General features: G+C 40.2%; 2 protein-coding genes across 2 annotated transcripts in view; one reads left to right on the plus strand and one right to left on the minus strand.

Moving 5' to 3' along the window:
• mthfd1.L (methylenetetrahydrofolate dehydrogenase (NADP+ dependent) 1, methenyltetrahydrofolate cyclohydrolase, formyltetrahydrofolate synthetase L homeolog) overlaps positions 1 to 7,950 on the minus strand; it is a 35,237-nt gene extending 27,287 nt beyond the window's left edge. Inside the window, exons 1-3 of the mRNA NM_001087105.1 lie at positions 7,809 to 7,950; positions 2,870 to 2,954; positions 1,333 to 1,392 (exon numbers count right to left, since the gene is read on the minus strand). Coding sequence (NP_001080574.1) covers positions 1,333 to 1,392; positions 2,870 to 2,954; positions 7,809 to 7,846 — 183 coding nt within the window. The 5' untranslated portion in view covers positions 7,847 to 7,950. The remainder of the gene's footprint in view (positions 1 to 1,332; positions 1,393 to 2,869; positions 2,955 to 7,808) is intronic.
• A 4,304-nt stretch (positions 7,951 to 12,254) lies between these two features.
• The window catches only part of LOC108698814 (coiled-coil domain-containing protein 170), a 32,551-nt gene continuing 29,224 nt past the window's right edge, over positions 12,255 to 15,581 (plus strand). Inside the window, exons 1-2 of the mRNA XM_018230639.2 lie at positions 12,255 to 12,615; positions 13,960 to 14,018. Coding sequence (XP_018086128.1) covers positions 12,502 to 12,615; positions 13,960 to 14,018 — 173 coding nt within the window. The 5' untranslated portion in view covers positions 12,255 to 12,501. The remainder of the gene's footprint in view (positions 12,616 to 13,959; positions 14,019 to 15,581) is intronic.

A 15,581-nucleotide genomic window follows, 5' to 3' on the forward strand; every position in this document is an offset into this window, starting at 1 on the left:
TCTGTTTCTGAGACTGGGAGGAAGTTTCGTTTCATGACAGGCCTGGAGGGGGGGGAATATATCGAGCGTTCCTCTGCCAGGTTATATATGCCAGTAGAGAAACATTACACGTGCTATTGGACTAAAGAAGGAGAATCATAAATGCGTGCAAGGCATTGTTTGTAATGGAGTCTTAGATGCAGGACAGATGACTAACGCTATATTGTTTCTCTTGTACATGTAGTCAGAACCAACAGTGTAGAGAAAAATGCAATTAAAAAAAAAGCCATTTATTATTAACAGCAGTTAATTTTAACTACCGGTAACACGGAATTGCTGAAAACTTTTAAACTAATGCATATTGGAAAGTTGAGAAGAATTAAATTTGCTTTCATCGTACATAATTTTTGATTCAGAATAAAAACCTAATAATAAACGGAATTGCTGAAAACTTTTAAACTAATGCATATTGGAAAGTTGGAAAGTTGAGAAGAATTAAATTTGCTTTCATCGTACATAATTTTTGATTCAGAATAAAACCTAATAATAAACACTACTACCACTAATAATTATTATTATTATTATAATGCAAGAATACTTATGCCTCTAAGATTTACTTGTAACATATATATTATGGGGAATCCACCATGAAAGGGTACTAAAAGATGTAAAAAAAGATTTTACTTCCACATTAGGTGTATGTAGGGTAAATTTAGCAATGGGTATCCGTTACAGCGAAACCTTTTCAAACCTATTATCCAGAACGCTCTAAATTACAGGAAGGTCAACTCTCACGGGCTCTATTTTAATAGAGATATAATTAATCCTTTTGAAGGCAAAATAAGCTTTTTGAGTTTAATGTTTAAATTAATTTTAGTAGCCGTATATAGATCCAAAAAAAAAACAAACGCCAAAACAATCCAAAAATAAATGGGTGAGAAAAACCATGCATTTGTGGGTGGTGGCAAACTGAAATTTTGCATGTAAAAGAATTAGAAGCGCCCCATTGCAATTCATTGATTACTTGTGCAATTGTATAGTGGGTAAGGCTGCTAAAATACATTACTTTTCTAGCTATGCAAACTTGTCAGCTCACTTTTATATTAACCACACGAATGAAATGCTTTTAAAACATAAAATAGCAAGTTTTTAAGGTATATATCTACAGTCATTTCTAGATGCATCGAGACCTAGTTTACTATACAGCCCAGTGCAGTCAGCAGCTGTGGGCTCAATTCAGGGCCTGAAATTACCAAATTTATCTGTCTGGTTTTAGAGAAGGAAAACTAATACACAAACAATAGCCCCACCTAATATTTATATAATAATACAATCCACAGAAAACACATTCACCTCTGCAGCAGCTTTAAGTTTCATGCTGATGTAGAGATTCGAGTCATCTCTGTCTCCCACCTGTAAAGAAAAACAATAACATTACTTTGAACATAAAAGGGGTTAAAATCAGGTATTTCAGCTTCAAGCAATGAACTACTTTCTTGCAACGAAAACTGTACCAGGGTTCAGCTTCCATTTGCAATATACAGATTCTGAAATGTCTTTAGTAAGTTGTTGTTGTCCTTTTATACGGATTTATAATACATTAAATCTATGCTAAAGGTTGTTATTGGCAATAAACAATTTAAGGAGCATGTGCAGGAATTATTTTAACCTAGTAAGACAGAGAACTATCCAACAGTTGTATGTCTGACAAGCAATTAACAGTAACAAGTTTTTTTGTTTTTTTTTTTATATATATATAAAAGGTGTCCTCGCATGAAAGATTGTCACGTTCACAAACATTTCCATAAACCAGAAGATAAAAATAACCAAACATGAATAATTTCCACTCTTTTTTTTAGCAATCATAGAAAATTGTCCCTATTTTTTTTTTGTCGAGGGGGTATCTCAAATATACAAAAGGGACATTTTTATATTACTTTACAGAGTAGGATTTTACAAGTGTTCAGTTATTACATTGCAGATTTAATTTCAACATTTAAGCCTTCCATACATTGTCCATGAACAATTAAAAGCAGATTGTGTATGTTAGAAAAATTTGGAAATTTGATTCATTGATCAAATTTCCATGACATGGTGGATTTTGGCACAAAATGCAAAGGCTCTAATTTCTTCGAGGTAAACTGCCAAGTGCTGACACAAGGGTTCTGGATGCAAAGGAAGAGGATACTGCTTGCGGTAAGGGTCTGAAATGGGCCTGTGGTTTTCAGCAGGCTAATTCTGTCCTGTCTGACCCAAGTTCAAGCCAAAGGCTTAGTGGATTTCGACAAAGAAACGCAAGATTTCGCATTTTCGCACTGAAATCCGCCAAGAGTATTTACGCCAGACCTGACACGGGGGTTCTGGATGCAAATAAAAAGGAGGATACCACTTGTGGTAGGGTGCAGTTGTTAGCAGGCTCATTTCAGCCCAGTCTGGCCCTAGCCTTAAAGAAGAATTCAACCGTAAAGTTAAAAAAAAACCCTTGTACCCTACATGCACCCCCTTATCCCTACTCCCCCCCAGCCTAGCTGCTACTGCGGGCTAAAGCCCTCAAGTCTTTACTTACCCCTCGGTGCAGATTCTGTCCAGAGGAGCTAACAGCAATCATCTTCTTCTCTTCAGTAATCTTCGGGAAGTGCCATTTCGGCGCATGCACAGTTGGGAGCAATTTTCTGTTTCACGACAACTGTGCATCCGCCGAAATTAGCAGAAATTGCCAAATAGCTACTATCATTCCCAAGATTACCGAAGAGCTGTGAACTCTGCTGGCTGGGGGAGGGAGGTCTATGTAGGGTAGAGGGGGGGGGGGTAGGGTTTTTTTTTTAACTTTACGGTTGAATTCTCCTTTAAAAAAAAAAAAAGCAGTATTATTGAAAGACAATCAACAGACCTGCACAATGGCCAATCCAGGGCTGAAACCAGGGACCTTTTCCTTCATAGCAGCAACTTCAGTTTTCAGTCTCTCACGGACCAATCTAATATGAAAAAAAAAAAGCAATGGGAAAGTCCGTTATAGTAGGAAAACGAAAATACTACATCTTTTCTACAGTGTCCTTATAATATTTGACATGCAACAGATTTCTTCCTTTGAACACATACCAGGAAACACAGACCGTTGATGTGTAAAGTTAAACATATTAGGCCCAATTTGCAGAATATCTGAACTGAACTGATTTCTCCACACAGATTATCCTGTAAAATATGTACAGGTTGGCTGTTCACCAATGCAACAATAAGCCTAACCTCCTAAATTGTTCAAAATCAGCCCCTTAAGTAAATCTTGTACATCATTTTCATCATCAATTTAAATAAAGTATCAATAGCACACAAAAACGCTAAAGAAGAGGAAAATGTAAATTCCCTTAAAGACAACTGCGTGGCCAACAAACAAACTGTAAGATAAATACATTTTTTTAAAGTTCATCAAAATCCCAAAGTGAATTAAAATGGCACCACAATACAGGCAATGCCAGAAAAATATAAATCTATTTGTGTCTGCAAAAGGTTTGGTCCAAATCATTATTATTTATCATGGTTGTCACATTACCCTAGCCCACCAAGATGACCATGCATTGCCTTAAAGGGGACCTGTCATCCCAAAAAATATTTCCAGATTCTTCGCTATCATGTTAGTTGAGCAAATTAAACTTTACTTACACTATATTTATTTCAATTTTGTTTCCTTCAGTCTTGGAATTACACAATCAGCACAAAGGCAGGAGCCATTTTGTGAACGCTGTTATTAAGACAAATTATGTATCACCCCAAAATATTGAGTATATACCAGAATGGGGTACCTAAGGCACATGTGTAATCCCCTACACAAGTATAGAGCCTGAGGAGGGAAGGGGAATGTGAGGAGTGCAGTGACATGTGGGAATTGCAGAATGGAAAGTGAATTATTGCCCCACTTCTATGCCTCAGGCATAGAAGTGGGGCAGGCTATATTGATTGACAGCTCAGATATTTAAAGGGATACTGTCATGGGAAAACATGTTTTTTTTTCCAAAACGCATTAGTTAATAGTGCTACTCCAGCAGATTTCTGCACTGAAATCCATTTCTCAAAAGAGCAAACAGATTTTTTTATATTCAATTTAGAAATCTGACATGGGGCTAGACATTTTGTCAATTTCCCAGCTGCCCCTAGTCATTTGACTTTTGCCTGCACTTTAGGAGAGAAATGCTTTCTGGCAGGCTGCTGTTTTTCCTTCTCAATGTAACTGAATGCGTCTCAGTGGGACATAGGTTTTTACTATTGAGTGTTGTTCTTAGATCTACCAGGCAGCTGTTATCTTGTGTTAGGGAGCTGCTATCTGGTTACCTTCCCATTGTTCTTTTGTTTGGCTGCTGGGGGGAAAAGGGAAGGGGGTGATATCACTCCAACTTGCAGTACAGCAGTAAAGAGTGATTGAAGTTTATCAGAGCACAAGTCACATGACTTGGGGCAGCTGGGAAATTGACAATATGTCTAGCCCCATGTCAGATTTCAAAATTTAATATAAAAAAATCTGTTTGCTCTTTTGAGAAATGGAGAAATGCAGCACTATTAACCGATTCATTTTGGAAAAAAAAATGTTTTTCCCATGACAGTATCCCTTTAAACACCTTTATAACAGGTATGGATGTTTTAATGGAAAAAAAAAAAGAATTTGGGTTCCATGTTTAATTTGCAAAGGACTTTCATTATGCAGCTTTTTATGTGTAGGTGACAGGTCGCTTTAAAAATCACTCTGAGGTACTAATTCAACGTATATGTGCCAAGTGCCAACAATTAGCAAACAACTGCTTTCCATCTAGCCTCACAGCCTGTCCCACAAAAAATTGCAGTCTATCCTCACTTATTCACTGGGAAGGCTCAAGTCTTCTTTCCTTAACCCTATATACCACTTAGGGGAGGGTCTACATAAACAATGGGATTACTAAAAGCTCACAGAATACCTAAAGTGGATTCCGCGACAATTTACATCATTTAATAAGGGGCTTTTGACTTTTAGGCTGCCTCACTCTAACCCCTCTGGTTCTTTTGTTGGTCCCCACACATGCCATGGTCCAGTATCTTGCACTGATGAGCTCTTATCACACTGGTTTCCTCCACTGAATGAGGATTAAAGCTTTCCATTTATGGTTTACCAGATGCTATATGTTAAGGCCCATAAATACCTTCTGCTTTCCAATTCATGTATATCAGGGATGAAGCATTTCGTTTTCAGAGACTTCACCCTTTCCCTCACTAACTAGGGCTACGCTAACAAGGGTACAGGTTTAGGGTAATGGCACACCAGCAGATAAGTGGTGGTGACAGCCCTGGGTGGTATGCTGTGCCCTCTAACCCTTATGCCAGTGATCTTCTAAACTGTGACTCTCCAGTTTATGCTGTGCTACAATCTTCAAAATCCCATCTACAGCCATTGATGGAAGCTGGAACGCCAACAGCTACAGTTCAGCAATGGAATTCCAGTCTTACATTTACTGCCTTATGCAGCCACAGAAGAATGATTAATTAATCATTCCTATGTACCTATACAGTCTGCTATCTTCTTTTGTGTTTTTTTTTTTTCTGTTTCGAAGTCTGACTTGGCAAAAATCAGTTCATGGCCTGCAGCTATCAGAGTCATCTGTTTTTTCCTGTTAATATTTTACTTAGACCTTGATACAGTATAGAGATTTGTTTATACAGGAAGTGTAATAACCAGTATACAGTATATTCATAATGCAAAAAATGTTAAACATGTGGATATTGGAAACGTCACACTTGGGGCTTTTAGAGATTAAAATGAAACGGTATAAAACATGATATCCTACAACACACTTGTATCTGACTTCTGCATAAATGAATAGGCCTAAAGATCTCCAGATTCTTCGGACTCCCCTTCGCCAAGGCTAGGGGAAGCCCCTTTATCCCCGACCCCCCGGCACAGTCATGGGGCAAGGGTCTTCAGACCCCCTTCACCTCAAAGCTAGGGGGGTCACTTTGTACGTTCCACCACCAACCCAAAAGGGCTTCAAAAGGGGACAGGATATCCAATGGACTTCCGAAGATGTGCAAAAATTGGTATGTGCCCACTGGGGGCCAGGGTTCAGAGGGGGAGGAGCCTAATGGCCACACATCCCCCCCCCCCGGATCCGTACTTGACTCAGAAGTCTTGCACCACAATCCTTAATGTGCTAAAAAGAATAAATAAATATTATTTAACTATGTATAAAAAGTGCAGCAGTGAAGCTGCCCCAGCCTAATGGCCAGGAATTTTTAAAAATGTCTCCTTTCGCTGTGCCAAAAGGCTAGGGTTATAGGCATAGTGCAGAAGAAAGTGATCCGTTGTGCTTAGAGTGCTTCATGGTGATCTCCCACCAGTGTTCATCCGGCACTCCAGGTTTGCATGGCCTGGGGCTCTATCATGGGCTTAATTTCTTGAGCAAGCCTTTGGTCAGAGGATCAGGTGCCTCTCTGCCTCACTAGTGAAAGTTGACCACCAAACATCCCTTAGCTAGGATGCCCCCCCCCACTGGAAAAAACAGATACTACAGTTGATCTTAGCCAAAAGGCCCCCTCCATTTATAGACCCGCCGATGATGTCGCAAAAGGGGTGTGGCAGGAGCATGCCTATAAAACTGGCAGTCAGGGAGAGCAGGCAGAAGAGCTCAAGCCCAACCCGCCAGGGACCTGCAAACAGTGCAGTGAGGTCAGCCCAAACCCGCGGGTATTGGGCCGGCCTGCACATCAGTAGTAGAGTTGCATGAAATCCACTATTTTAGTATTTGGCTGAATCATGAATCCTTTGTGAAAGATTCAGCTGGATACCAAACTGAATCCGAACCTTAATTTACATACGTAAATAAGGGAGGAAAAAGAGAATCCCATGTGCAGTGTGCAGTTAAAAATGTTTAAATTCCTTGTTTGTGCGACGAAAGTCACAATTCTTTTTGAATTTTGCCGAATCCTGGATTCAGTGCATCCCTACTAGTGAGTCAGCTGCATTAGACAAACCTATAGCATGATATTTCATTTATAACATGTTTTATTATACTGTGCAGGATCCCCTGTTAAACTGAACGTGCTTCTGGCTACTTCTGCCTTGGACTGAAGGGGGTCGGGTCACTGACTTTTCCATACAAGAATAGGGATGGATCTTGTTTGACTTGTTCTTAAAATTTTGGATCTCAGTTGTTTACCTTTCCCTTGTTATGTGCCAAAGAGCAGAGTAATCCACGTTTCAAGGTTCCTCAATCCTGTCCAGCTGCTGACACTTATTGTTTCCAAAACATCTTTATTTTATAAATAACAAACAGGACAACAGCATCACGCACAACCCGGAATAATCATCATTACTACAGGAAGCCATGTGATCATGAGCAACCAGTTATCCTTTCTATATTCCACAATCAGTAAAACAGCCCAGACATGTGAGAGATTTAACCCATTCCATAACAAAGGGGCCACCCCTGACCAAGAGAAGTGACTTGCTGACCAACTGCAATGTTGTTGTGGTTTACTCTGTAAATCTCCCCATAAATGCAAGTTGATTATACTTTTATACAGGTTAAATGGGCATCTTGCAAACTCATCATGGGACGTAGCAATTTACAAGGCGATATCCCACTAATTCTGGGACTGAGAGCCCCTAGAATAGGCAGGTTTCTTTTACAGGTACAAATAACCTACTTTTAAGAGGTTCTGCAGCAGCTGGGGTGTAAGGGATGCAGGATAGTCCCATGCCTACAGCTGGTGTCACAGTTGGAGCGAGTGAACCCCCCTATCCCACCACATGGATGCTACCCATTATGTGCCGGGCTCTGTAGCGCTGCCCAGGACGATTAACCCGCACTCACCCGGAGACTACTTTGCCACTGAGGATTTCCGCAGGCATGCTGGCTAATGTCGTGCTGCTACGGGCCCACGCAGATTTCACCCACGAAGCTCCGATGGTGCGGGACGATGGTACAGTGCTGTTAAGCGCAACCTACTGCTCTCTGACCCTCGTGGTTCAAAGTTTCACGCTACTTGCACAACGCATGCGCAATCTCCACGGGGGCGCGGTCACAAATCCGAGGGGCGGAGTCTCACATTGCTAGCGCCACCAGGAAACGGTGATAAGGCCTGCGCAGATACCTTATTAGTGGTGTGATTTGCAGCAACGTCCAAAGTTGTACCCGGTGTTAATTTGTACCTCAGGAAGGTTTCTTTGCAGCCTGGGCTGTATGAATAAGGTCATTTGGATCGAGTCGCAGAGAAATAGCAGCAAACGTTTGGTACTTGGTTCTATCTATGCCTGACACAAAGATTCCGCCTAAACACTCGGTTATGCCAGAGGCTGAAATAAGAAACCCGTGTAAATAGTAATCAAGTCATAAGAGCGTATATTAACTGGGAATAACCCTGACCTATCAGATTCCCCTTCTCCTGCATTCTCCCAGCATTCCCCCGGCATTCCAGCACTGACAGGATCCCACTGACCCTTTCTAAAGAAAATGCACATGTCAAATTGCAGCAAAATAAAATGATATTGTAAAACTTTTAAAGGGGCTGTTCACCTTCCAAGCTGTTCTTCCTTTCAGTTCAGTTGGTTTCAGATTGTTTCAGAAATAAAGACTTCCAGTTGCTTTCCATTTTGTATTCTTTACCATTTTTTTAAAAAAAAATTGAAGCCCTTTGAGTCTGGCAACTCAGTAATTCAGGTGCAGATTCTGAACTGTTACAATTTGCTGCATAAGTTGATACATTTCTCAGCAGCAGCGTCTCTGGAGTATTAGCAACTATTGTATCAATTCTAACAGCTGCCTGTAATGAAACTCAGGGATTCTGCTCAGCAGGAACAAAATAAAAATCAACTAAATGTATCAATTTAGAACAGATTACAAAGTTGCTGACTCCTCTCCCACCCGAGCTGCTTCAGAAAGACATGAGAAGGTGAAAAATGAAACGTTACACTTCAGGGTAGGACTACATGGACATTTTCGGCACAATCCGAGGGGATGCAACAAAATGCTAGCGTCAAATCTCATTCTACAGAAATAGATAGGTAATGGAAATGTCGGATGGTGTCGCAGTGTTGATCTGACGCGACACGACTGTCGGATGCAGACGAAGTGTGCAGCATCTGCATCCGACAGTCGTGTCGAGTCGGATCAACACTGCGACACCATCAGACAATGCATTCACTTACCTTATTTCCTTCGCCGGCGTTTTGTTGCAGCACGTCATTTCATGCCGAAAATGTCCATGTAGTCCTACCCTCAATGTTAGAAAATATTTCTGGCGAACTATCTGAAAAGTGTTGGAAGGTTAACAACCTCTTTAAAGGGGTTCTTCAACTTAAACTTAGTAAACTTTATCTAGAGAGCGATATTCTGAGACAATTTATAATTGGTTTTAATTTTTTATTATTTGTGGTTTTTGAGCTATTTAGCAGCTTTCCAGACAGTTTGCAATGTCAGCAATCTGGTTGCTATGGTCCAAATTACCCTAGCAACCATGCATTGATTTGCATAAGAGACTGGAATATGAAGAGGAAAGGCCTGAATAGAAAGATGAGAAATACAAATTAACAATAACAAATGTGTAAACCTTACAGAGCATTTGCTTTTTTAGATGGCAGCCATTTGAAAGCAGGAAAGAGTCAGAAAAAAAGGCAAATAATTATAAAATTATAAAAAATAAATAATGAAAACCAATGGAAAAGGTGGCCATTCTATTACATACTAAAAGTTTACTTAAATGACCAGTAACATCAAAAAAAATGACAAAGACAAATTAAACTTTTAAATCGTACAGCCTTTATTAAGAAATAACTTAATGAAACACCGCTTGCGCTCCACTTCAAAAAAAGCGATCCGGTGATCCATCGTGCAGTGCTTTTACTATGGGTGTGTGATGCAAATGGAAAATATATTTTAAAATGCTGCCAAGTTTCAAAAATGTACACTTTGGGGCAAATTCACTAAGATGCGAAGTTGTGCCAGGTGCAACTTCGCCGCACTTCGCCGCACTTCGCCAGGCGTAGTTTCGCCAGGGCTCCGCAAATTCACTAAAATCCGAAGTTGCGCACAGGGTTAGTGTAAGGTTGCGAAGTTGCGCTAGCGTTGATTCGCTATATAAAGCGAAGTTACGCTAGCGAAGGCTAATTTGCATACGGCGCGAAATTCAAATTTCAATGGAGGAACACGTATCTGCACTACAAATGCCTAGAAAACCTTCAAATCAGCAAATAAAAATTTTATTTTGCCCTACACATGTGCCCACTGTCTAGGTAAGTTGCCATGAGTCAGGAAATGTAGGGGGGAGGAAGGGGAGCCCCAAAAAATTTTCGATCTTTTTCAGCCTATCAGCCATCATGTAGAAAACACGCCAGCGTTTTTTGGGACTTAGAAAAAATTTTGACTTTTTTTGAAACAATCCATATCTACTCTATTGCGCTTCGCCAGGTCTGAGGTGGCGAAGGAAGTCTAGCGTAAAAGGTAGCGTTCAGTACACTGCGCAAGTTAGTGAATTTGCGTAGTTTCGTCGCTAGCGAAGATTCGCCTGGCGTAAGGTTGCGAAGTAACACTAGCAAAACTACGCCAGCGTTTGTTAGTGAATTTGCGCAGTAGCGAAAATGCCAAACGCTAGCGAATTAACGCTAGCGTTCGGCGCTTCGCGGCTTAGTGAATTTGCCCCCATGTGTTTAATATTTGGGAAAAGGCAGAAGGTTCTAATGTGAACAGATTAAGCACATTTTTGTGGCTAATTTCAGCAGTTAAATGGCACTCAATGTGTATGATTGACTCAGAGGATGGTCAGCTTAATGACTGATATAGTCATTATGGACCTACGGGAGAGGACTACATTAATTTGTTGATGCAGACCACGTCCAACTTCGTTTTCAAATGTGCCTGATTGTAGTGCAAACAAAGATATCGGTCAGGCAGACCCTCCTGAGGGCCCCATACACCGGGTCAAGTTGGTAGCATCTTACTAAGAAAAAGAATACAGTATGTGGAAAAATAATTATCCCAAGGTCAATTTTTCAATCCCAAACAGTATAACATTTTCTTTAAAAGACTACAACAACAAAAGCATGAATTTGGGTTTTTATTACAAAACCTATATCAACCTCCATGTAACAAGGACCTTCTAACTCAGGAACCCTGTCGTAATCTGATTCTACTCACCATCTTCCATGGAATGGCTTTTGAATTTTAGATCTTCAGAGATAAAGCATTCACTGCGGTTGTCATCACTAAGATTTACCCTATATGTCTCAGACTAATGCCAGGTCATAGAAATTCCTTTCAACATGTCATGACATGACACCACTTTGGGCCTCGTTATCTTTTTTTTTTTTTTAAAAAAAAAAAAAAGCCTGATTTTTAATTCAGCATAAAGTGCAGAGCGTACCAAGACCCCAGTCTCAGGTGCTTCTTGAATAAGCACTGTATTAATGAGTGCTAAATTTATAAGGGACATGTAATGGGAGGTACAATAACCTCTATTATTTTACCTAGTTATTACAGAATGCAGTCTATTATCTGGAGTGCTTTGTCCCTTAAGTTTTTGGGATAAGCGAACTTTCCATAATTTTGCTCATGTCTTAAAGAGATACTGACTCCAAAAATGTTAAATTTTTTAACATCTATCATAACATTGTCCTTGTATGCTATTTAATGGTTTTACAGTATCTATCTGCAGGACCGCCATCAGAAATCGCAGGGCCCCGTACGACAAAATTTCCTGGGCCCCCTGGGCTGTGCCCACCGCAAGCCCCACCTACAGGTCCGCCCTCCCCACCACACAGTAAAAAATATTGGTGGCTAGGGTTCGCACATGTTAATAAAAAATAAAAAGATATTGGTGGTCAGGGCCCCCCATTGTGGCCAGGCCCCCCCATTAAGAAATATTGGTGGCTAGGACCCCACATGAGAAAAAAAAATTGGTGGCCAGGGCCTCTTAAACGTCCATGCCTTCCCGAAGTCAGCAGCTCTCAGAAAGATGGGGGGCCTGGCTAATCAATTAAGTGTGGCGTAGCCGGGGCCCCCTACAACTCTCCCCCCTGTCCCCCCCTGATGGCTGCCCTGTCTATCTGATCCCTCATGTTCCTCTATAAAGGAGCTGCCACATTTGTGCAGCAGTAGTCTGTTAGCATTAGAAACTCTAGAGTTAGAGTTGAGGTCATATTGAAAAGGGACAGTCAGGTTGGCAGAACCCAAGAAAATGATCATTATTTATCATGATTGATTATTTATGTGACTCACGGTTCCGTTGGAAGATATAATGTTTTGAGGTATGTTTTTTTGTGAATGAATGTTAGTGTGTGCACATTCTGTTCCTAGTGACATGTTACTACAACAATTATGTACAAAGCCAGTGTTTTGTTGGTGCCCTTAGGAACTAGGCACACCTTCTCTGCTCATAATAGCATTAGCAACCTATGTTACACAGGACAACTCACCTGGGAATTTTCCTGTGTTTTATCAGAACTGAGCGAAACAGAGAAGCTTCAGAGAGAATTTAGGTTTTCAGCTCATCGGTGCCGGGCAATCGATAAATATGTCAGATCCATACAGCTTCTTACATCAGGATGACATCGAGAAGTTATTTGAGCATAATACATCACCCAATAGATCACAGACAAAATCGAAAGTTTCCCACAAATCTCTTGAGGTAACGTGCCATTCCATGTTTAACACTATTCCTTTTTAAAAATGTGCAATGTTGCAGTATATGCATTTTTAATATTCATTATCATGGAATGCCTAAAAAAATATTAACGGAAACACACCGTGCTAAAGTGTTGTTGGGCTGAGAATTATTTATTAAAGCCAATGGAAGGCATCGATGAATGAAATTGTACTTTAGTTTATCAAGACATTGGAATGTGGCCTGCATGATATTATTCTGGCACAGTACTTCAGGAAAGGAGAAGACAGAAAAACGAAGCCATAACATGTACTTTGGATTGCTATTTATCCAACTACTAGAGATTTTCAAACACTTGCTAACACAAATACAAATAGAGTTGAAAACAAGCAGAAGAAAAAGTCAGACAGCATCATATTTTATCTCAGTGGGCGAAGATACAGCATGCAGTGTTCCCTTCCAAAAGGCAATGTTGTGTCAGATGGCAAAGCTCCATGTAGTTTATACATCAGATTTTCTATCAGTCCCATTATTTTTTAACCCATACAACTGCATCTGACTTGTAGGCAGGCCCGGATTGTAGAAAGGCCACAAAGTTCCTGGCACAGGGCAGCAAGATGTTAGAGGCGACAAGGAGGCTGTCTACAGCACTATATGAATATGTGTATATTGGATATTAATTTCAGAATTGCAGCCACGCATAGACCTCTGGCATTCATATTTATGATTCTTGGTACCTAATGCTATGCTGGAGATAAGATGGAGAAGGTGGAAGCTTTGAGACAATTTTCAGGTATTTCATCAAAATCAACTATTTTGGGAAAGCATTGTGACTCTGCAGTTTGGAGTAGAAAGATATGCTTGACCACTTTGGATTCTTCTGAATGTGTACTTTTCAAAAAATATATGGTTTTGGGGGATCAACATTCGGGAATTTACTGCTGGGAGTTATTGATCTATAGAAGTCAGAAATCTCCATAATACACTACATATCTGGTATTGGCACATTCGAGACACTTGAGGCTTTCCAAATCAGTTGAATTTTTGTGCATACAATAAAATATTTTTCTGGTATAAATCCCTATTTCATGAAAAATAGGAATTTTTAATTTTTTTGGTATTTAGAGCTCTAAAACTTGTTCCAAAAGTGGAAATACACAAAAACTGAGGCAGATTTAGAAAGCTCAGGTCATCCTGAAAGAAATCACGTACTGTATTGTTTTTTTTAGATAAACTAAAAATCCTGCCCAGGAAATGCCCCTAAAGTGAAAGAGTATAACATGTTCAAAAAGCAGCTGGCACTGAGTGCCAATGAAATTGGAAATTCTGCTGACACTTAAAAGGTTAATCAATCTCTCTCTATTTCAGCTTCAAGGAAAGGAGTGTTTATATGCTAATGGCGAAGAGAGGTCTCCAACGAATGCAAGGTATCTGAATAATATCCATACTTTGTACATATCATATATTTCACAATAATCAAGCAATCATTTATTTGCCACTGTGCAAAAATTGCAGTCAGGGTGCAATGTTAAAAGCATTATGTATCTATGTATATTGCTTAGTATGTGAACCTACTTTCCTTGAAAGAGTTAAAAATGCAGTTGCTTACTCTCTGTATTTACAATGCAAAATGGCACCAGGTTGGAAATAAGCCCAGATACGGGAAGCTTTGCTGAGAACTGTTCTTGCACTATTCTCCCACTACTCCCACTGTAAGTGACCTTGTGCCAGCTTCTTTCACAGTGTATTCTAAAAACACAAAATATAAGATGAGATATTGCATTACCTCTGTATACATATTAGCAGTTATAGGCCATGTCAGCTCAATCTGGTGATAGGAAAATATGGGTGGAGTTTTAGCTCAGTTATATCTTGCGCACAAGCTTACTGCACATGGCATTCCATCAATTTCTACTTGGGCCTCAATGAAGCAAATACTTTCATGGCTAGACATTATGACGAACCTTTTAGTAGGCAAAACTTTCAAGCTCAGGCTTTTAAGCATTCACCTACAGGGCTCGCACAAACGATTTTTCCAGGCTGGGATGACATGGAGTGCTTTCTAATGTTCATTGCAGTGGCTGTAGTGAATAATAGGAATATTGTATATTTTTACCAGTCACTGGAGCCCCAGACTTTTCATCAGATATGCATAAATAGACTGCTAAATATGTCTGAGACATCTCACTGCCATATTTCCAGGTAATAATCACCTGAGCCACAAGTGCACCAGCAGCCTCCAGGAGTTTACCATCAATGGAAGGGCCTCTGCCAAGCTATAAAATGCAATCTTGGGTGCATTTGCCATGTTTTTTACCCACAGTGCAGCATTTGCCCCCATAATTCCAGCATTATTTTGGTCATGGGGGGGGGGGGTTGATGCAGCTCTGTCAGATTTGGGGTGAATGTTCATTTGCTTTTCTGTTTACTGGCAGGAAATTGTTACCAAAATGTTTTTTTTATGTCTAAAACAAGCACATTGTGTCCTTGACTCAATGTTTGGCCACAAATAAAAAGTCTGACAACATATGGCTTCAGTGATAACAAAATCTCATAACCTGTGGCACACCACCTTGGGTTGGCCCACCATGGAGCATTCATTACAGCCTTTCCTGCCTGTCATTGATTCCCATTCAAAATAATGAGGAACTACAGTGCCTTGGGCAGACCATCATTTCCATTCTTGAATGGGAAGCAGCAACATTTGGAGAAGGGCATATTAAAGGGATACTGTCATGGGAAAAAAAAATTGTTTCAAAATGAATCAGTTAATAGTGCTGCTCCAGCAGAATTCTGCACTGAAATCCATTTCTCAAAAGAGCAAACAGATTTTTTTATATTCGATTTTGAAATCTGACATGGGGCTAGACATATTGTCAATTTCCCAGCTGCCCCAAGTCATGTGACTTGTGCTCTGATAAACTTCAATCACTCTTTACTGCTGTTCTGCAAGTTGGAGTGATATCACCCCCTCCCCCCCCCCCCAGTGG

The sequence above is a fragment of the Xenopus laevis genome, chromosome 8L, assembly GCF_017654675.1.
Source record: "Xenopus laevis strain J_2021 chromosome 8L, Xenopus_laevis_v10.1, whole genome shotgun sequence".
NCBI classification, from domain to species: domain Eukaryota; kingdom Metazoa; phylum Chordata; class Amphibia; order Anura; family Pipidae; genus Xenopus; species Xenopus laevis.